The 22,216-nt window shown below is 35.4% G+C and overlaps 1 protein-coding gene across 7 annotated transcripts in view; it reads left to right on the top strand.

The window, feature by feature from the left end:
- ITCH (itchy E3 ubiquitin protein ligase) overlaps window positions 1-22,216 on the top strand; it is a 172,757-nt gene that overhangs the window by 23,985 nt on the left and 126,556 nt on the right. For 3 of the 7 annotated variants that reach the window (XM_074212123.1, XM_074212124.1, XM_074212122.1), the window contains one exon: window positions 17,988-18,078. The exons of 2 other annotated variants lie outside the window; for them this stretch is intronic. In XM_074212123.1, the coding sequence (XP_074068224.1) occupies window positions 18,009-18,078 (70 nt within the window). In that variant the 5' untranslated portion in view covers window positions 17,988-18,008. Of the gene's footprint in view, window positions 1-17,987; window positions 18,079-22,216 lie in introns of those variants that run through there. 2 more of the 7 variants (XM_074212125.1, XM_074212127.1) reach the window with 2 other exon arrangements.

Genomic DNA, 22,216 nt, shown 5'->3' with positions numbered 1-22,216 from the left:
AGGAAAATATAAACTTACTGATTTTTAAGTGTTAACAGTTTAAACAGACCAATAAAGAATGACAAGTTTAATAAGAAAATAAAACTTACACTCTGTTGCTTAAAAGAAATACATTTGATGGGCGGCTAGGTGGTGCAGTGTATAAAGCACCAGCCCTGGAGTCAGGAGTACCTGGGTTCAAATTCGGTCTCAGACACTTAATAATTACCTAGCTGTGTGGCCTTGGGCAAGCTACTTAACCCCATTGCCTTGCAAAAAAAAAAATTGCAAAGCAAAGTCATACACAGGAATAAAACTGAAAAAACTGGGAAAAGATTTACTATACTTGAGATGCACAGTTGTTGTAATCACTCTATCTGATAAAATCAAAGAAGGATAAACAAGAAAATGCTGTTGTGCTAAAAGGGACATAGACATTATAAAACTTATATGTTCCAAATGCCTTAATATCCAAATTCATCATGGAAATATTAAGCTACAAAGCTGCAAAGAATACAATACCAGTAAAAGAAGACTTTAATGTCCCATACATTTTGATAAGTGTAAAAGATGATGAAAAGGGAAAATATAGAACTGAACAAATTGCCGGAGAAACTAGAGCTAAAAAACTTCTGACATCTCCTAAATGGAACTATAAAAGAGTGTATATATTCCAAGGGGGGTATCTGGGTGGTACCATGAATAGAACACCGTCTTTGCAGTCAGGAAGGCCTGAATTTAACTGCGGCCTCAGACACTTGATACTTCATAGCTGTGTAACCTTGGACATATCATGTAACCCCATGTATGTGTGTGTCCTTCAGCACCACATGGAACTTTGACAAAAGTTGATCAATTCTTATGGCACAGAGATATTACAAACAAATATTAAAAAGGCAGAAATAGTACATATAATCCTTTACAAACCATAGTGTAATAAATGTAATTGGTTCAGAGACCACAAACAAAAGACATGGGCTCAAATGACAACATTATATATACTGTGTGGTTCAAAGAACAAATCAGAAAAATAATTGATAATTATGTGAAAAGAAAATGATAATGAAACAATATGCCAAAATTTCTGGGATGCAGTTAAAATAGTACTCAGGAGAAGTCATGTTCCTGCAGACATATATTAAGAAAATAGAAAAAGAGGATTGATAAACTTAATATTCATTTTAAAAAATAGTCAACAAGTAAATGAACTTAAAATATGTATACCAAAATTGCTATTAAAAATTAGTCAATAATCATTTGTTAAATGTTGGACACTTGCTAAGTCCTGTGGATACAAAACCTGTTCAGAAGGACCCTACAATCTAATGGGTGAAGACAACACATTTCAAAAATCTGAAAGGAGGAGAATTCCCAGTAAGGGGATTATGATTAAGGCTTCAGCAAGGTGGGAAATAGCAAGATGATTGTCCTGAGCACCCTCCTAAAAATAGAGGATCTAGGAAGAGCTCTTCAGTGTTCATCCATCACTCTTTCCAATGAGAAGGGTGAGAAGAGCCCCAGCTGCTGGGGTTGTTGAACAGGTATGAATTTCAGAGGTGATGTGATCTTGAAGAATGATGAATTTCTGGAGACCTTGAAGTAGTTTCAGGAAACACCCTGGTGAGAAATGGATTAGATTGAAAAATAAAGTGGAAACCAAAAAATCTCCAAGGAAATGATAAACATAAATGCTGATTCTTTGAAAAGACTAAAAAAATTGATAAATCTTCAGCTTATATGATTTTTAAAAAATCAAAAGAGTAGAATAGCAAATGAGCAAGGTGAAGAAACCAGAAGAACCTGAACAAAACCAGCAGAAAAAATAATCAGAACCTGTTATACCTAGTTATATGCCAACAAAACTGAGAAATAGAGGAATGTTTTCTAAAGTAAAGACAGAAGACCAGATAGAGATCTTAAATAGCCCAGTCTCAGAAAAGAAAATTGAATCGACTGTAAAAGGAACTACTAAAAGGGGGGGAAAAAAACCTTTGTGAGACTGATGGCCAGAGAATCCTATCTAACTTTAGAGAAGATAAGAGAACATAATCCTTTTATGATACAAATATACCCCTAATGCTTAAACCAGCAAAAGATAAAACACAGAATGAAAAACTAACCAATATTATTATTATTTGGTTTTTGCAAGGCATTGGGGCTAGGTAATTTGCCTAAGGCTATACATAAGTGACCAATATTTTTAGTGAATATCAGTTTAAAACTTTTAAACAAATTCCTGTATATTAAAGAGATTTATCCAAGAAATCATTCATTATGGTCTAAATGAACCAGGAATGCAAGGATATTTCAGCATTAGAAAAACAACCTGAGGCCAGCAGACAACACAGAAAAAGTTTAGAAACTCATAAATGCATAAGATATATATGTATAGTATTGTATAACATCAATATATTTTAACTTTTAATACCATAATACAGATTTATTTTCTGATACAAAGGGAGGGTCAAAAATTTTTTCCAAATTGTGGCAGCAGCAATGTATTATATTACATTATATATTCAATATCTAAAACCAAAAGTAGGTTTTAATATGTAATAATGTGATACACCAGAATATTTTCCAGTTAATAACGGAATAAGGCAAGGATACTCATCTCCCCATTCTAATTTGATATGGTTCTGGAAAAGCTTAACAATAGCAATAAGATGAGGAAAAAAAATCAAAGGAATAAAGATCAAGAAAAGATAATAGCTATAAATATTTGCTGCTGCTAGTATAATTTGAAAAATCCTAGGGAATTAGCAAAGATATATTGAGACAATAGTTTAATCAAATTGTTAGTGCTAAAATAAGCCCTCAAAAATCAATCACATTTCTATATAATAACAGAATCCAAGAAACAATAATAGAAATGAATATCTCATTACAAATAACTACAAAATAAAATATCTGGGGATTGATCTACCAAAACATACAAAAGTCTTGTATAGATTCAGTAATTAAGTGCTCCTTAGAGAAATAAAAACAACTTAAATAGCTAATAAGGGGGAATGCTTTATAGAACTTGATAAAATTCATTTGCAAACAAAAAGATCTAAATTATCAAGGGTAATAATGAAGCAGGGATGGAGGAGTAATAGTACTTTGAGATCACAGACTAACAACTTACACTGTATTCCCCAATAGGTTCTAAATGGATATATGATCTTTAAAGATCATATTGTAAAAAATTAGAAAAGGAACATATACTTCTCAGCTATGGGAGATGCATTCTTAACTAAAGGAATAGAGACAATATGAAAGATAAAATAGACATTTTTGATTATATGAAGGTAAAAAGTTTCTGCACAGACAAAATTAATGCACTTAGAATAAGGGAAGCAATAAAATGGGGGGATCTTTGTATCAAATTTCTCTGATAGGATTTGGTATCTAACATAAACACATACAAGGACAATTTCACTGTACATAAATTTGCATTATTATGCAAATTTGATTTTATGTAAAAAATTCCAAAAGAAATCTGTATTCCATAAAAAAATTAACTTTTCTGTGTTCTCTCTGTTTTTGCCTCTCAATGTGGGGCTGTGGCCTCCTCCAAAAAATAAATAAAAAACAAAAACCCTTCAGGTGAAAGCAGAATAAATCATGGTGTCATTGCTGGCACTGGATAAGGGACTTAAATTTAAGATCTCAGGTACTTAGGGAGGAGACCTTTGACTAATACCATCCACCTGTTTCTTTGTTTGGCCCTTATGTCACTGTCTTCCTTCTGTCCTTGTTCAAGAACTCCATGTCTGTTCCTGACTGTCACCCATTCTCTCCTGTCTTTACCCTTGTCTGATTTCCATCTGACTGCCATGCTTCTCCCTGTCCCCCGACACACACACACACACACACACACACACACACACACACACATTCTTCAAGGTTCAGGGCTCCATGTGGTTGGCCTCCTTCTGGCTCTTAAAGCTTCTCTTGTGCCCTTGAATCACATGCTCTCCACAAGTGTGTGGTCTTCTTTCCCTCCTTTCCACATCCTCTGTATACAGAATGTCTACTATACAATCTATATATTTTTTTAAGGTTTTTGCAAGGCAAATGGGGTTAAGTGGCTTGCCCAAGGCCACACAGCTAGGTTAAGTGTCTGAAACTGGATTTGAACCCAGGTACTCCTGATTCCAGGACTGGTGCTTTATCCACTGCACCACCTAGCCACCCCTACCTAGCCACCCCTATTAAAATATTTTTACAACATCACAACCTACATTTCCATTGACCAAATTTAGAGATGTCCAATCAGAAAGAGAGTCAGTTGTTCTCTCCCAGAGAACAACACTTAAAAAATATAACATTTGTCAGGAAGTTTCATTGGGGGGTCATTCTTGCCAGAATGTGCATAAGAGTATTTCCTTTCTATATATGAACAATAAAGCTCAAGGGCAAGAGATAAATTCCATTAAAAGAAACTGCAGAGAACATTAAATCCTTGGGAATCTACCTCCCAAGGCAAAACCCAGAAACTGTATGAAGAAGGTTTTCATGAGGAAACATCATGAGAGATCATCTCTTTCATTGGATGTTATTAAAAATATTAAAAGACATCAATAAAAAACAGTGCAAAACAAGAAGTCTATTGCAGTAGTTGAAGTAAAAGGTGATTTAGAGTCTGAATTACACTGGTAATTGAGTGGAGAAAATATGCCCAAGATATTGTGGAGATCATGTGTCAAGATTTGCCAATTAAGAGGAGGTTGATTGAAAGAAAAATGAGTCATGTTTGCACTGTTAAAGTTTAGAAATATGTTCTTTAATACTTAGTAATTTGAAGGAAATATTGAGGGATGTTCAATAGGTGGTATCCAGAAGATGTATTCTTGAGAGTCAGAGTGACCTATTAATTAAATAGAACCAATGTTAGATATAATGTATAGTGTTATTGTCTCAGAATCAGGAATACCTGCATTCAAGTTCTGCCTATATTAAGTATTTCCAGTTGATTTATTATATAACTTCTTTGTATATAGTTGTTTGTCTCCTCCCTTCTGCTAGGAGCTTTTTTTTTTTTTGCAAGGCAGTGGGGTTAAGTGGCTTGCCCAAGGCCACATGGCTAGGTAATTATTAAGTGTCTGAGGTTGGCTTTGAATTCAGGTACGCCTGACTCCAGGGCTGGTGCTCTATCCACTATACCATCTAGCTGCCCTTGCTAGGAGCTTCTTGAAAGATGGGACAATCTTTTGCCTTTCTTTGTTTCCTCAGTGTTTAGCAGAGTGCCTGATACATGGAGATGCTTAATGTTTATTGACCAATTGCTTGAGTCAATATTTGTTTTTACATTTAATGAATTTTAATGTTTTCCTTTTATATTGTTGTATATGTTCTCTTGGTTTTGCTTTTTTTACAGTCTATTTTAAAGTGGACAGTCTTATTGTTAAAGTTTATTTAAGTCATCCTTGAGTTTCTCTGAATTTCTTGTAACTCACCTGACTTTCTTTACTTAGCCTTCACTAGACTGTTGATAATCTACTTAGCTCTCATGACTTATTCTTCCACTATGCTTCAGGTATCCACAGGGATAGCTTTGATCTTGCCACATCCCTCAAGTGTTCTACTCCCATCTTAAATCCCTTTTTCTTTTCTATTCCCCCCCACCCCAGTCAGTCAGGGTTAAGAGACTTGCCCAGGGTCACATAGCTAGTAAGCTGTCCCATGTCTGAGGTAGAATTTGAACTCAGGTTCTCCTGACATCAGGGTTGATGCTAGTGCTCTTTCCACTGTGCCACCTAGCTTCCCCCAACCCTTTTTCTAATAAAAATATTTTATCATCCCATATTCTCTATGCCTTATTACACCTAAATTTATTCTTCATCCTTACTACAATTTCCAATTCCTCCATTCCTTGGGACTGTGCCAGTCCATTACCCCTGCTAAGATTATACCATTCTTTCCTTCTTAAATCACTACTCCTTGGTGAACTAGTTCAGTGATACACTATTCTCCTTTTTTAACTGTTTGCTTTTTCCTGTTGCAGGACATACTTTGTCCAACTCTAACCCTGATTACTCCCATTATTTACATTCTTTGCTTTTGCTCATGTAATGCTGAACCATGTTTGAAAAAGTCACAATTATGGTGACTGGGTCCACTACAAATTTATCTTATATAATCTCACCATAGCAAAGCTATTACCCTCTAATTGATTATCTTTCCCTCTCACTACAATGGATATTTCAAACCCTCTTTAGAGATCCATGCCAACTCTAACCCCATTTTCTCAGTTGGAGGATCTTTTCTCATACTTCATCCCTGAAATTGAGAACACAAGTTGCCTTCATTTTTCTCTTTATCTCACAAACTCTTGATTTATTTCTTTACTCCAGTTACCTCTGTTCTCCCCCCTCCCCCCCATCTTTCAGTCTTTTCTAATGGTTCCTTCCTTGCTGCCTATAAACACACTCAAGACTCTTGTATCCTTAAAAATTCTTCATTAGAATTGATCATCCCTGAAGATTGTATTTTATATATCTCTTTTCCCCTTTTCTGTTAAACTCTGTGGAAAAAAAATCTTTCTCTTCTAGATCTTCTGACCTTATCACTCAACTTAAACTGCTCTCTCCCGTTACTGATCTCTTAACTACCAAATTCAGAAATTGTTTCTTCATCTTCATTTTTAACTTCTCTGACATATTAACCATTTTCTCTTCCTACAATACTCTCTCCTCTTTAGATTTTTGTTTTACTACTCTCTATTAGTTCTCCTATATGGCTTCTTTTTCTCAGTTTCTTTTGCTGGATCTTCATTAATGTCATTTCCAGTACCTGGGTGTATGCCAAGGCTTTGTCTTAGGCTTTTTCTTGTTATATTCTTCACTTCTTAATCTCATCCATTCCTCATGGATTGGTTATCATCTCTATGCAGATGGCTCACATCATTTATTTACATTCAGGTGTTGTTTCTCCAGAGCTCCAGTCCTCCATCAAAACTCTATTGAACATTTTGAACTCTATGTATTTTAAGCATCTCAAACTCTGTCTTAATACAGAAACAATTACATTTTCCCTTAGATTCTTCCTTCTTAACTTCCCTATTTTTATTGAGGGTACCACATCTATACAAGTTCACAACTATGTATCATTCTTACTACTCACTCGAACTTATCTAACATTTCCAGTTAATTGCCAAATTTTGACATCTCTCCACATGTGTCATATGTTCCACTTTTCACATGATCATGATAATCCAGGACCATATTGCCTCTTTTCTGCACTATTGCAGTGAACTCTAAATCTGGTTAAGATTCAAGTTTCCTTGCCTTAAATTTCTCTCCATTCATCTTCCTTTCATTCCACAACTGATCATATCACATGCTCACTTCCCCCCCTCAAGAAGCTAGTGACTCCCTATTACCTCTGTGATCAAATAGAAAATTTGCTATTTGGCATTTGAAACTCTTAACCTGGTCCTTTACTGTTTTTTCAGTGGCTTTATGTATTTCCTCTCTCTCTCTCTCTCTCTCTCTCTCTCTCTCTCTCTCTCTCTCTCTCTCTCTCTGTATACACACATTCTGTTTACTAGTCTACTTAATGTTATTTACACATCTCTCTTTTTGTCTTTGCATTGGTTGACTTACATATCTGCATTGTTCTCTTTTCATACTTGCTTCTTAACATCCCTTGCTTCTTTTAGGAGGCTTTGCTCAAGGAATACTTTTTTGTTTGTTTGTTTTTTGTTTGTTGCAAGGCAATGGGTTTAAGTGGTTTGCCCAAGGCCACACAGTTAGGTCTAAGTGTCTGAGGCTGATTTAAACTTAGGTACTCCTGACTTAGGCTGGTTCTCCATCCACTGCGCCACCTAGCTATCCCTTCAAGCAATACTTTTTACAAGAGGATTTTCTCTTTTATCCCAACTTCTAGTGACTTGCCCTCTGTGATGTTTGTTCTTCATTTTTGAAGAAGATCCTAACATCAGGGGAGGTGATACCATGATAAGATTCGAGTGAGCGGGCTGCTGTGCTAAGTCTCCAATCTCACTTTCTCCTCCAGAGTCATCTAAGTCTAATGACTAGATAATGGATCAGAATGACTGGAGATGGCCATGGATGCCTTTCAATTAGGTTAAATGAATTGCCCAAGGAAAACATAGTAAGTGGCAGTTGTTGAGGCTAGATTTGAATTCAGGTCCTCCTGACTCCAAAGCCATTTCTCTATTGTACCACCCTGCTGGCCCCCTGTTTGCCTTTTATCTGTTTTGTAAGTTTCTCTCTCTATCTATCTCTGTCTCTCTGTCTCTCTCTCATATACATATTATATAAATACATATTATATATATGTGTGTGTGTGTATATATATATATATATATGTACAACTTTGTTTTCCCCAAAGAATATAAGCTCTTTGAGACTTAATAAATGCTTGTTCATTGATTAATGGATTCATCTTGGTAAAATGATGCTCTTAATTCCCCCGAAAAGATGAGCAAACTCTTTACTTTTTGCAACTCTGGGAAATGGTATCCAAAATTCCAAATGGAATTATCAGGCTCTTATAGAAAAATAAGATCAAAGATTTTTTTCTAGTTTTTTTTTTTGCAAGGCAAATGGGGTTAAGTGGCTTGCCCAAGGCCATACAGCTAGGTAATTTTTAAGTGTCTGAGACCGGATTTGAACCCAGGTACTCCTGACTCCAAGGCTGGTGCTTTATCCACTGCGCCACCTAGCCGCCCCAAGATCAAAGTTTTAACACAAGTGTGACTGTTGACTGCTTGGAAATCTGTAATAGGAATATTCTCCCTTTCCATGGAAGAGGAGCCTTACCTCCTTCCCGACACTTCTTCTCACCCTCTTTAGTTTTCCAGAGTGATGAGTGCTGGAGTCCCATTCTCCATAGTGAATGTCAGACATAATGAAGCTATTCCTCACACCAGAATCCCTGGTTCTCATTCCCTTGGTTTGGGACCATGAATTGAATGACCTTATCTCTTGAATGTTTTCAATTATATGTGGATAATCTCTTCCTTTAGTCAGTTTTGTTGAAAGTTGACTTAGGTTCCATTTCTCTAAACACCATGTTCTCTAGATTTTTTTTTTTGTTCTCTTGACTTTTGAATTTACTATTTTCTTCTTAGCATGCTGTTTTTCTCAGTATTTTTACCATGATTTAATTGTTGATAAGTGGTTTGATAAATAATACTTCAAGGCTATATTTGTCTTTAAAAATAGCTGACTGAAAGACATTTATTCTAAAGACTGGATATGGCATAAGCAGATATGATACTCTAAAAATATCTGGTTATATTGGATGTGTCTTTTCTAAAAATAGCTCAACTAAATTTTGTAATATCACTTTCATATCTTATTAGTTCTATTTGTAAATAGAGATTTCAATTCATAAGAAATTTTATTTAATTCCCACCCACCCCCAGCTACAAGCAAAAACAAGTTTCAACATTTATTTCTAAAGCCTTGAGTTCCAAATTTTCTACCTTCTTCCCACTCCATTCCCCCTCATTGAGAAAGCAAGTTACTTGGAATAGGTTAAAAATTTTTAGCTATGAAAAACATTACGATAGTCATGTTATAAAAGTAAGCATAAACTTCCCTCTTCACAAAGTGAAACTTCAAGAAAAATAAAATGGAAAAAATATGCTTCAGTCTCTATTCAAACACCATCAGCTCTGTCTTGAGTTGGATAGTATTCTTATCATAAGTCCTTCAGAGTTCTCTTGGGTCATAGCATTGCTCCTTTCATCCTATCCCTCCTCAAAAATGTGTTGCATCTAACTATTCTCTCCCACAATCTTCACCTCCTCCCCCTCCCCTTTCTTCATCCCTTTCTTCTCCTATTTTCCTTCATAAGAAATTTTAGGAAAATCGTTTTTGTTTTTTCTTGGGAAAGGTAATTCAACTAAAAAATATTGAGCACTATATCATTTTTTTTTCTTTTTCTCAGGAAGATGCACTAAAGTTACTGTATAAAATTCTTATCTTTAGCTATGCATTATTTCCTTATATTGGAAGTTCTATTTGCCATAGTTTCCTAATGTGATGATAGATAGCACTTAAAATACTATAGATTAGAATTCTTTAAAAAAGAAATATAGTCCTTTGTTAGAGTATATATCTCTCATAACCTTGATTCATCTTACTCTACATATCCAATCATTTGCTAGACCCACCACTATCCTTGTTTAGTACATCTTCGATTGCTGCAGTGGTCTCCCTGCCTTAAGTTTCTTCTCACTTCATTCTGGCTTCCCCTCAGTTGCCAGAGTGATTTTCCTAACTCTAGAACCAGTAAAGGTCTGGTGAAAGAAAGTGATGTTCAAGCAGACTTTTAAAGGAAACCAGGGAGTCTAAGAGTCAGAGGTTAGGAAGGAGAATATTGTAAATAAGGGAAATAGTAAATGAATGAACATGGAGATGATGGCAGAGGGAATATCTAATGCAAAGAATGATAAGTAAACCATTATGCCTAAGTTATAGACTAGAATGGAGTAGAATAAAAAAAGATTGAAAAGATAGGAATTGGACAGGTTGTGAAGAACTTATGTGTTGATCAGAATACTTAATTTTTCAGTTGATTATTTTTAGTGTTGCAGTTTTGTATGAATTGTTCTGTTCATTTCATTTTGCCTTAGTTCATACAAGTTTTCCCAGATTTTTCAGAAAACATTCCCTTCATCAAATTCATATATCATATTCTGTTAAGCCATTTCCCAATTGAAGGACATCCCCTTGGTTTCTAGTTCTTTGCTTCCACATGTTTGGGGAAGCTTGATGACACAATGGATAAAGTACTGGACCTGAAGTCCTCAGTTTAAATCTGACCTCAAATATTTACTAGTTGTATGACCCTGTTTGCTTCAGTTCCTCATTTGTAAAATGAATTGGAGAAGAAAATGGCAAATCATTCTGGTATCTTTGCCAAGAAAAATCCCAAATGGAGTCAATCATAATTAAAACTGAATAACAACAGCAATATATATTTTTATTCAGATTCCTTTTCTTTGATCTCTTTGCCTAAGATCATATAGGTAGGTATTATGTGTGACTGCCTCACATTCAGGGTCATTTCCAGTTGTCCTGATTCATATCTGGCCACTGGACACAGATGGCTCTGGAGGAGAAAGTGAGTCTGATGACTTATATCAGCACCCCCTCACTCAAATCCAATTCACATGTTTGTCATGGCACCACCTTTCTTTGAAAATGAAGGACAGGGGTGACTAGGTGGTGCAGTGGATAGAGCACCAGCCCTGGAGTCAGGAGTACCTGAGTTCAAATCCCACCTCAGACACTTAATAATTATCTGGCTGTGTGGTCTTGGGCAAGCCACTTAACCCCGTTTGCCTTGCAAAAACCTTTTTAAAAAAATGAAGGACAAAACATTGATTATCATTGATCTCTTTGGAATATAGACCTAGTAGGGGTATATTGCTGGGTCAAAGGGAATGTACAGTTGTGATTTTTTTTAAATAACATTTCCCCCAAATACATAAACAATTTTTAACATTTTTTTTTTGCAAGGCAAACGGGGTTAAGTGACTTGCCCAAGCCCACACAGCCAGGTAATTATTAAGTGTCTGAGGTTGTATTTGAACTCAGGTTCTCCTGACTCAAGGCTGTTGCTCTATCCACTGCGCCACCTAGCTGTCCTTGTACAATATTGTTTTCTAAATTATTTACTTAACTGTAGTCTTAGCAATTATACAATCACTCTCTGTTTAGGAATTTATATGAAGGGCAAAAGTAAAAAAAAAATTAAATGGTATAAAGATGATTTTTTGACTTATTGACCTTCAGGAGACCTGGATTTATGTGTTTGAATTAATTGCTAGATTTCCAATTAAATTATTCTTAAAGCGTAGAATATTATTATGAGAGCAGGAAGGAACTTCAAAATTCACCTAATCTAATCTTCACAGGTAAAGAAACCAAGATAGAGAAGTTAATGTTTCTAGAGGGATTAAAGTGATATCTCTTGATAATTTTACAATTTTGTTTTTTACTTGGTACAATGTTCTTTTAGTTATACTTCCTTCACATTGTATCAGTTCATATAAGTCTTTCTGGATTTTCTTATATCAACCTTTTTGTCATTTCTCATGTCACAATTTGGCCATTCCCCATTTGATGAACATAATAACTTCTAAGTCTTCGCCACCACAAAAAAAGCTGATAGGTGTGTGTGTATATCATATATGTGATGTGTATGTTTATGTATTACAATAGGTCTTTTTTCTTTTTTAAAAAAATCATGGCTGCATGAGTTTTGTTTGTGCAAATCATTTTTAATTAAATGTAATGCAAAATTATTTTACATCTTAGAATATTCTCTATCTCTTGTTTGGTGCTAAATTCTTCTCCATAGATCAGACAGATAAAACTATTCCTTGCTCTCCTGATTTGCTTTATGGTATCACTCTTGTCTAAATCATACTCATTTTAACTTTATTTTGACATTTGATCTGAGATATTGGTCTGTACTTTCTGTTACGCTGTTTTCCAGTTTTCCCAGCAGTTTTTGTCAAATAGTGAGTTCTTGTCACTAAAGCTTGTATTTTTGGTTTTATCAAACACTAAATTTCTGTGGTAATTTATTATTTTGTGTTGTGTATCTAATCTGTTCTGCTCATGTACCACTCTGTTTTCTTAGACAGAAAAAAATGGTTTTGATAATTACTACTTTATAATAATACAGTTTGAGATCTGATATGGTTAGACCAACTTCCTTGATATTTTGTAGAATTGTCATTTTATCATATTGACTCAGCCTACCCAATTGTTTGTTTGACTTTATTTGTGTGAAAAGTATTTTATGATTGTTTTTGTATAGTTCCTGGGTTTGTAAAGATTTTCATAGGATTGAGGAGAACTTAGTATTGTTGTAATAAGCAGTAAGGAAGAAATTAGTAGAATTTCTTTAGTTCTTTATCTTTTGTCACAGATGTTGGTAATTATTTTCTGATTATTGATGTTGTCAAGAGCACTGCACGCTGAGATGACCAGGTATATTATGAAATGATTCTTTTTGGCAGAATACTTCTGCTTCTCTAATAATTGCCTCTTCAAAGAAGAACCTGTTGGCTATTGTTTTATTAAAATGCAACTTCTTTATTCTTCAGTTTAATTTATGTTTATATTGGACATCTCAATATGACTGTTGCTCATTTCCGCTAATGTGTATAAACTTGTATGTCACTGGACAAAAATCTTCCTAGAAAATTACTAGGTAGTTTAAGAACTGTATGATTCTTAGTGCCATATATCTTTTCTGCTACTGTCTCAGCAGAATGGATAGAGTAGTACACAGGAATTACAAAATTTATCACTGAGTATGGTGGTTCCCATTTAGTGTCTTGTGATATAGTCCAAAGGGTTTCTGCTAAAATTATTTGTTTATTTTGGTTTTTGCAAGACACTAGGGTTAAGTGACTTACCCAAGATCATGCAGCTAAGTAAATTAAGTGTCTGAGTCTGATTTGAACTCAGGTCTTCCTGACTCCAGGGCTGGTGCTCTAATGATGCCTTAAGCAATAAATAATTGTTTAGTATTATGAATAGTATAATAAATTACCCCCCTGGGATTCATTTTTGTTGTTGAAAGGAATTTAAATGTTGGGAATCACTGATGTGTAGTGTCTACAAAGTTCTTTGATTAGCCTGTCTGATTCTTGGGTAGCAGACTGTGGTCTGGTGCTGGATCCATCTTTAGAGCCTTCTCATTTTTGGTAGTTTATCAATTACTGCTTTAGAATAGAGCCCTCCTCACTTAGTGAGGCATCAGAGTAGAGCTTTTATATATATAAAATGAATTGGAAAAACAAAACATTTGTTTTCCTGTGTCACAATCAATTCATTCACCAATTAAGTCTTTGGAAGACTTAAATGTTTAATTTTAAGTTACGAAGTTTTTTTTATTTTTTTTAGAATAAATTAAACCTATTTTTTATTTTTTTAAATTTGTTTTTATTAAAGATATTATTTGAGTTTTGCAATTTTCCCCCAATCTTGCTTCCCTCCCCCCACCCCCACAGAAAGCACTCTGTCAGTCTTTACTTTGTTTGCATGTTGTACCTTGATCCAAATTGGGTGTGATGAGAGAGAAATCATATCCTTAAAGAGAAGTCTAAGAGGTAACAAGATCAGACAATAAGATATCTGGTTTTTTTTCTAAATTAAGGGGAATAGTCCTTGCACTTTGTTCAAACTCCACAGCTCCTTATCTGGATACAGATGGTACTCTCCTTTGCTGACAGCCCAGAATTGTTCCTGATTGTTGCACTGATGGAATGAGCAAGTCCTTCAAGGTTGAACATCACTCCCATGTTGCTGTTAGGGTGTACAGTGTTTTTCTGGTTCTGCTCATCTCACTCAGCATCAGTTCATGCAAATCCCTCTAGGTTTCCCTGAAATCCCATCCCTCCTGGTTTCCTAATAGAATAATAGTGTTCCGTGACATACATATACCACAGTTTGCTAAGCCATTCCCCAATTGAAGGACATTTACTGGATTTCCAATTCTTTGCCACCACAAACAGGACTGCTATAAATATTTTTGTACAAGTAATGTTTTTACCCTTTTTCTTCATCTCTTCAGGGTATAGACCCAGTAGTGGTATTGCTGGGTCAAAGGGTATGCACATTTTTGTTGCCCTTTGGGCATAGTTCCAAATAGCTCTCCAGAAAGGTTGGATGAGTTCACAGCTCCACCAACAGTGTAATAGTGTCCCAGATTTCCCACATCCCTTCCAACAATGATCATTATCCTTCCTGGTCATACTGGCCAATCTGAGAGGTGTGAGGTAGTACCTCAGAGAAGCTTTAATTTGCATTTCTCTAATAATTAATTTTTTTTTGCAAGGCAAACGGGGTTAAGTGGCTTGCCCGAGGCCACACAGCTAGGTAATTATTAAGTGTCTGAGACCAGATTTGAATCCAGGTACTCCTGACTCCAGGGCTGGTGCCTTATCCACTACACCACCTAGCCTCCCCCTCCAGTCAACTTTCAAAAAAAAGAAGGAAGGGAGCAGTTAGGTGATGTAGTGGATAGAGAGCATCAACCCTGGATTCAGGAGGACCTGAGTTCCAGACACTTAATTAGCTATGTGACCTTAGGCAAGTCATATAACCCCATTGCCTTTCAAAAAAAAAATTTTAAAGGATGTTTGCTTAAACATTTTAGGGGAAAAATTAGCCCAAAAGGATTATCCAGTCTTTTTGTTAAAAGCAGGGGCTAAATACACCAAATACACTAATGGACTTTGAGTTCCTTTATCCACATACATGGGAGCCTTAAGTCACAGCTAGATATCCCTAGCCTGGAGGTTCTTAAAGTCTTTTGTAGGTTGATTGGAGGAGGAGATAAAAACTCTACCCTTTACCCCTCAAAAAAGATAGAACACTCCCTGAAGAAATTTAGAAAATCAAGATCAGAAATTCCAGATTTTACTTTAAGAAGCATTCCCAGATTTTTGATAATTTATGTTATGTGCAGAGTGATTCACATTGGGTCTACTGATGGAAATTGGGACAAAGCAACATCAAGACCATAGAACACATGATGATTTTGGTATAGTCATCAATCCTCATAGATCAGGGATTCCCCCAAATGCTTAGAAAGCAAGGCTTTTTCAAATAATTCCATCATTACCAATTGAATAATTACCAATTGAATTAACCTTGAGTCTTTGTCCTGGTTATTCTGAGTGGTCAGAGACTTCAAGGTCATATCAGTTTTATGGTGGGGAGCAGGGGAGAGAAAGGATTGAAAAGGATCAGTTGGGAATGTATAAGCAGCCTAAGTCTTTTAACAACTGGATCCAAGAAACTACTAGACTGGAGAGGATTTTCTATAATCCTAGGGTAGTAGATTCATCTCTCAAATGGCTGCTGAGTAGTAGTATATCCAATTCCAGTAGTTGGGCATGATGACAGATGTTTCAGGAGTCCATTTCATTGTTAGCTCAGGGTTCTTTTTCCAGCCTCTCATCCTTGGGCAGAGGACAGTTAAAGGATTGACTCTGGGTGCTGTCCTGGAAGTGGTGTGAAATTGATTATCAGCAAAGATCTATGATGGGCTTTCTTCTGCTGCTGCCTACATTGCTGCTTTGTTACCCACTCAGTTGGTTTTGAATTGGAATGGAATGAGAGAAGGAATTACTTGATCAAATCTAGGCATATGGAAGATTACTTTTGAAACATACAAAAGAATAGTATAGAGGAGGTTGAAGATAGAGACAGGAAGATTTATAGTCCAGGGTAAATGTTAATAAAAACCTATTCACGGTTAATTTCAGCAGGAATACAGAGAAAGGAATGAGTTTTGATAGATGGTATGGACATAGAATTAAATTCATAATTGAAAAGTCATACTACCTCTACTTTCTGACTTCATATTCATTCCTCTGTCCATCTTGACTTTCTGGACTTAAATCATGTTTCTGCTGTTCTCTCTTCCTGGTACTTCTTTTTTTTCAGCAGCTGGGTCCTCCTTGTCCTGGAACATAGTATCACTCCTGTGATGTGCTCATGAATATCCTTCCCCTTTCCCCTTTTTCCTATTGATGAGTTCCTCCCAGAGCCTCCATTTTTGTAAAGGAGTTTGTCTTGTTTATGACTTTCTAGACTTCAAAATAACATGCTAGGAACCTTTATTGTCTCTGTCCCCCATTTCTGCTCTCTTTTCTGTTGACTGGTCAACAGAAGTAATTCTCATTTTATAAAGATACAAATATTTCTAAAAATGAAAACCCTGTTTTCCCAGGACCAATTTACTTTTACTACATCTGGATGAGTACAGTGAACTGACTTACTTTATAATGGCACACTAAAATAAGCCTTTTTTACCTAATAATCTTACTATATTCTGATTGCTGGTAAATGATGAATTTTCTGGCATATCAAAATGAAAGACAAATTTTGTTTCAGTTGATAATTTATCTGTGTAATATGAAATGGCAAAGAATTGGAAATTAAGGGGATGACCATTAACTGTGGAACAGCTGAATTAGCTGTGGTATATGATTGTGATGGAATACTACCATAAGAAAGGACAAGCAGGGTAGCTTCAGAAAAACCCCGGAAAGATTTATATGAACTCATGTAAATTGAAGTGAGAAGAACCTGGAGAACTTTTACACAATTTGTAAGGATTATTAACTTTGAAAGATTTAGCTACTCTGATCAAGACAATTCCAAAGGGCCATGATGAAAAAATACTATGTACTTTCAGAGAGAGAACTGATGAACTCTGAATGAAGAATTTTTTGTTTTGTTTGAGCTTTTTTTTGGCAGCATGGCTGAGGTGAAAATATTAACTGCATGACCTCCCATGTATACATGTAGTTGAAATGAAATTGAAATGAAAACTACTGAAGTATGCAACCAGAGTTGTTGTTTATAAGTTCAACTACTTCTTTATTATTATTATTGTTAATTGACCCCAACTTAATCATTCTTTTCCTCTTCCACTTTCTTTATGGTTCTCATAGAAAAGTACTTATCCGTTTCTCCATGTAAACTTTTGTAAAACATGGGAAGTTTGAAAAATGTTTTATACTACACTCAGGTACAGGCATGCCCTGTATAATGTGGCCTCAATCCAGTGTTATTTTGTAGTAACATCATTAGCATAATGAAATCCTCCTGAATATAATTTAAATGTTTATTGTAAATGTAAATTGTATCATTAGCCATGACCCAAACAAGTCCTAGAATATTGCTTGGCATTAATTTACTTGAAATTATTCTAACATTGTTTCATTTAATGCCATTTTTTTTGAATGAATCATATATAAAGGACAAACCTGATAGGCCTATACAGTTATACCATGCCAAAACATCTTTGATGATGAGGACTTGTAAAAGGATCTTTTCTATAGGTTTGATCACTTAATATAATTAATTATAACTAGGTCAGTGTGGAATAGATACTCTGGGCCATCTGCTAGGTCATGGAGAATAGCCTTGTTGGTGCTGGTATGATGCTATTTATTAAAATGAGATTGTGTATGATGATGTTTAAAATGTCTCCTTTGCCACATCTAGGTCCATAGCCCAGTTGGTGGCATGTCTGGCAGTAGTTCACGGTCAGGGTCTGTGGGGGGATTGACCATGAAATCACAACTTCAGATCATTGGTAAGTCTTTGAAAAGATAGTCATTTACTTTTTTTCTCTCTAAGTTGAAAAATAACATTGAGAGGAATTATTTTCCTCATTATTAAATGTTTTCTGGTATAAATTATGATAAAATTATGAAAAGGCTGAAAGTAATTTGTGTATATATTTTAGCTTTCTCAACTAGATTGTAAGCTCCTCTGGGCAAGGATGACTCATGTTCTCTATATTTCTAATAATACCTAACAGAGGGCCTTGTATGTGATAGCTATTTGGTAAATATTTGTAGGTTGGCTTATTTCTTGTTGAAAGTTTAATTTTCTTGTTTCTTACATAATACATGCAAAAAATAAATTTAAAATAAGATCTTGTTCTGTAATTATTTTGCAGTGTGACCTTTTCTGTAGGTGTACATTCTGCAATGATTCAGGTTTTTCCTTCTTGCTACTCCCATTGAACCATTTTAGTTCACATCTTCTTCTCCTAGCACTTTGCTTGGATCTCTACTTAGCAATTGCTGCACTCTTCCTTGTTTTCTGTTTTATTGTAAATTTCTTGAAAATAGGGTCTGGGTCTTCTAGAGTACTAGGATCAATTAGAAACTCCCTAAATGTTACAGGTTGACGACTGCATATTGACTTAGAAAACTGCAAATTAACATTATCTATTTTGTATTTTTTATTATTTTGATAAATATTTTCCAATTACATTTTTGGTTTTTTTCATAATTTTTTATTAGTCTTGTGTTTCCCAAGTATTCTTCTTCTTCCTAGAGGGCCATCCCATTATATACATTGAAAAGGTCTGAAAATAATGTTTTGTCTCAGTACCTCCTCATTTACCTGTGGATTTCCCACCTCTATGAAGAAATTGGTTAAGGATGTATTCTCATATCTCTTCATTTTAGTCCTGCTTAATCTTTATAATTTTGTTATATTCATTTTTGATTTTTTTTGGTGTCTCATTCTTTCCATTTACAATGTTTTAATTATTGTGCATAGTATTTTCTTGATTCTGTTTGTTTAATTCTGTATCAGTTCATTTAGATCTTTCCATGCTTCTCTGTATTTATCATATACATCATTCTTACAGCACAGTAATACATCATTACATTCATGTACCACAATTTGTTTAGACATTCTGATAAACATTTATCTTGTTTTCAATTTTTTAATTGTCCCCAAAAGTGTTGCTATAAATATTTTGGTATAGATAGATAGATATAGATATACACACACACACACATAATTCTTATTGACCACTGTGTGTGTGTGTGTGTGTGTGCGTGTTATATATGCGTGTTTTAAATATATATATATATATATATATATATATATATGAGCCTAGCAATAGAATCTCTGGGTCAAAAAAATACAGAGATATTTCAGGTACTTTTTAAATAATTGCAAATTGCTTTGCAAAATGATTGTACCATATTCTACAAACAACATATTAATACACTTTTTAGCATATAACTCTTTCAACATCGACTTTTGCTTTTTTTTTGTCATTTTTGCTAATCTTAGGTGTGAGGTGAAACTTGAGTAGTTTTGATGTGCTTTTCTCATTTTTTTTTACTTTTTTTTTTTGCAAGGCAGTCTGGTTAAGTGACTTGCCTAAGGCCACACAGCTAGGTAATTATTAAGTGTCTGAGGCCAGATTTGAGCTCAGGTACTCCTGACTCCAGGACTGGTACTGTATCCACTGCGCCACCTAGCTGCCCCTTTTATCTTATTAGTGATTTTAGAACATTCTTTCATGTGGTTATAAATACTTTGCAAGGGGCAGCTGGATGACACAGAATGATAGAGCACCTGCCTTGGAGTCAGGAGGATGAGAGTTCCAATATAGCCTCAGACACTTGCCACTTACTAACTGTGTGACATTGGGCAAGTCACTTAACCCTGATTGCCTCACATCCAGGACCATCTCCAGTTGTCCTCATTCATATCTGGAGTAAGTGAGGCTAGTGATTTAGCCCAGTACTCCCTCACTCAAATTCAGTTCATGAACTTGTCATGGTAGCACCTCCCTGATGACAATGAAGGACAAACATCATCAAATACTTTGCAATTCTTCTTTTGAGAACTATTTGATCATATCCTTTTACTATTTATCTGTCCCCAATTACTTTTTTTAGGTTTTTTTAAATGTATTTATTCTTATTTTGTACAAATAATGTTTTTTATACATTAATAAAGTATTCTTTAAGAATAAACATAATACCCCCCCCAAAAAAATATAGACCCACATGTGCAATAAAGTAAAGGGGAGAGAAAAAAATTAAAATTAAAACTAAAAAAAATAAAAAATAATAGTAATAATTATTTGGTATGACCAGGTGGCATAGTGGATGGAGCACTGGCCCTAGAGCCAGCAGCTCCCATGCCCAAATCCAGCTCCATACACCCAACGATCACCCAGCTGTGTGACCCCATGCAAACCACCCCAACCCCATTGCCCTGCAAAAACTAAAAAAAAAAAAAAAAAAGACATAAAATAAAATACTAATAATAATAGTAGGGGCGACCAGGTGGCAGACAGAGCACTGGCCCTTGAACCAGGAGCATCCGGGTCCAAATCCGGCCTCAGATACCCAACAATCACCCAGCTATGTGGCCCCAGGCAGGCCACCCAGCCCCATTTGCCCTGCAACCCCCCAAAAATAATAAAAAATGTTCTTCAGTCTGTTTTTTTTGGGGGGGGGTTGGAAGGCAATGGGGTTAAGTAGCTTGCCCAAGGCCACACAGCTCGGTAATCATTAAGTGAGGCCGGATTTGAATTCAGGTACTCCTGACTCCAGGGCTGGTGCTCTATCCACTGCACTACCTAGCCGCCCCCTCCCAATTACATTTTAATTTGGTTCTGGGGCACTTAAGACTGCCCTGAGTTTGACACTTGTTATAGAGAGACAGCTTTTTATGTTAGACTGATTGTCTTGGATTCAGGAAGGTCTGGACTTGAATCCTTCCTCAAGACACTTCTCACATGATATCCTAGGCAAGGCACTTAACTTTTGTGATTTTCAGTTACATTTTATCTGTCACATGGGGATATTAGTAGCACCTGTCTCCTAGGATTGTTGTGAGAATGTATGTACTTTATGAACTTTAAAGTTCTCTATCCCCCCACCCCCAGTTCCTATCATTTCTTTGCATCAAAGAGATGCTTAACAGATAATTTTTTAAGAATGAAATGAAGAATACTAAAGAGATTTTGTTCTGGACGAATTGTTGAGATCTGAAGATTTCTTCACTTCTTCATGCTTTTTCAATATCTATTGTTATGTAATCTGCTTCCAAAAGATGTGGTTCATGTTGTAGAAAAGATTAGGACCAGCTGATTATCTTTAAGGTCTCTTCTAGCACCAAGATCCACCATTTTCCTTTGGTAAAATGACCTTTCTGTGCACTTAGACATTTCTTTGTTGAATTGGCTAAATTGGGCAGACTAGCTCTAGGTTGATTTTTTTAGGGCCCTAATCCTGAAGCATGATTGATTTTTTTTTTTTTTGCAAGGCAGTGAGTTAAGTGACTTGCCTAATGTCACACAGCTAGGTAAGTGTCTGAGGCCAAAGTTGAACTTGGGTCCTTTTGACTCCAGGGCCCGTGCTCTATCCACTGCTCCACCTAGCTGCCCCTGCATGATTAATTCTTAAGAATTAGGAAGTTTAATGAATGCTGTACTAAGGTGACAGTTTAGTAAATAGGGTTTAGTAAATTAGATAAAAGTAGATATTTTTGTATAGGTAATTGAGAAGATTTTATTTAGCTTTGGAAATAGTTTCGAGAAGCTTTTTGTCAACAGGAATGTTTATCATTCATAATTTTATTAGTATACTTCTCCATATAGTAATACATAAATAATTTGTTACTCAACTTTATATAAACATCAGTAAATACTTCAAATAAAGTTCTCAAAAGTCACTAAGAATGATTCATTAGAAATACTTGAAGATTTTCAGTAATTTCTCATTGCCTTCAGAAATAATCCTTAAACTGTTGATGTTACTAGTTAATTTCTAGGCTTTTACTTGCAGGTGAATGGGGAACTCCTACTAGTGTTAGAGGCTAGGGAAGGCAATAGTTAGCAAACTCCTGTTCCTTCTCATTTTCTCCTTACCCCAAGCTACTGAATGAAAGGGAATCCCTGAAAAAGT

The sequence above is a fragment of the Macrotis lagotis genome, chromosome 1, assembly GCF_037893015.1.
Source record: "Macrotis lagotis isolate mMagLag1 chromosome 1, bilby.v1.9.chrom.fasta, whole genome shotgun sequence".
NCBI lineage: Eukaryota > Metazoa > Chordata > Mammalia > Peramelemorphia > Peramelidae > Macrotis > Macrotis lagotis.
This window is presented reverse-complemented; position numbering and strand designations above follow the sequence as displayed.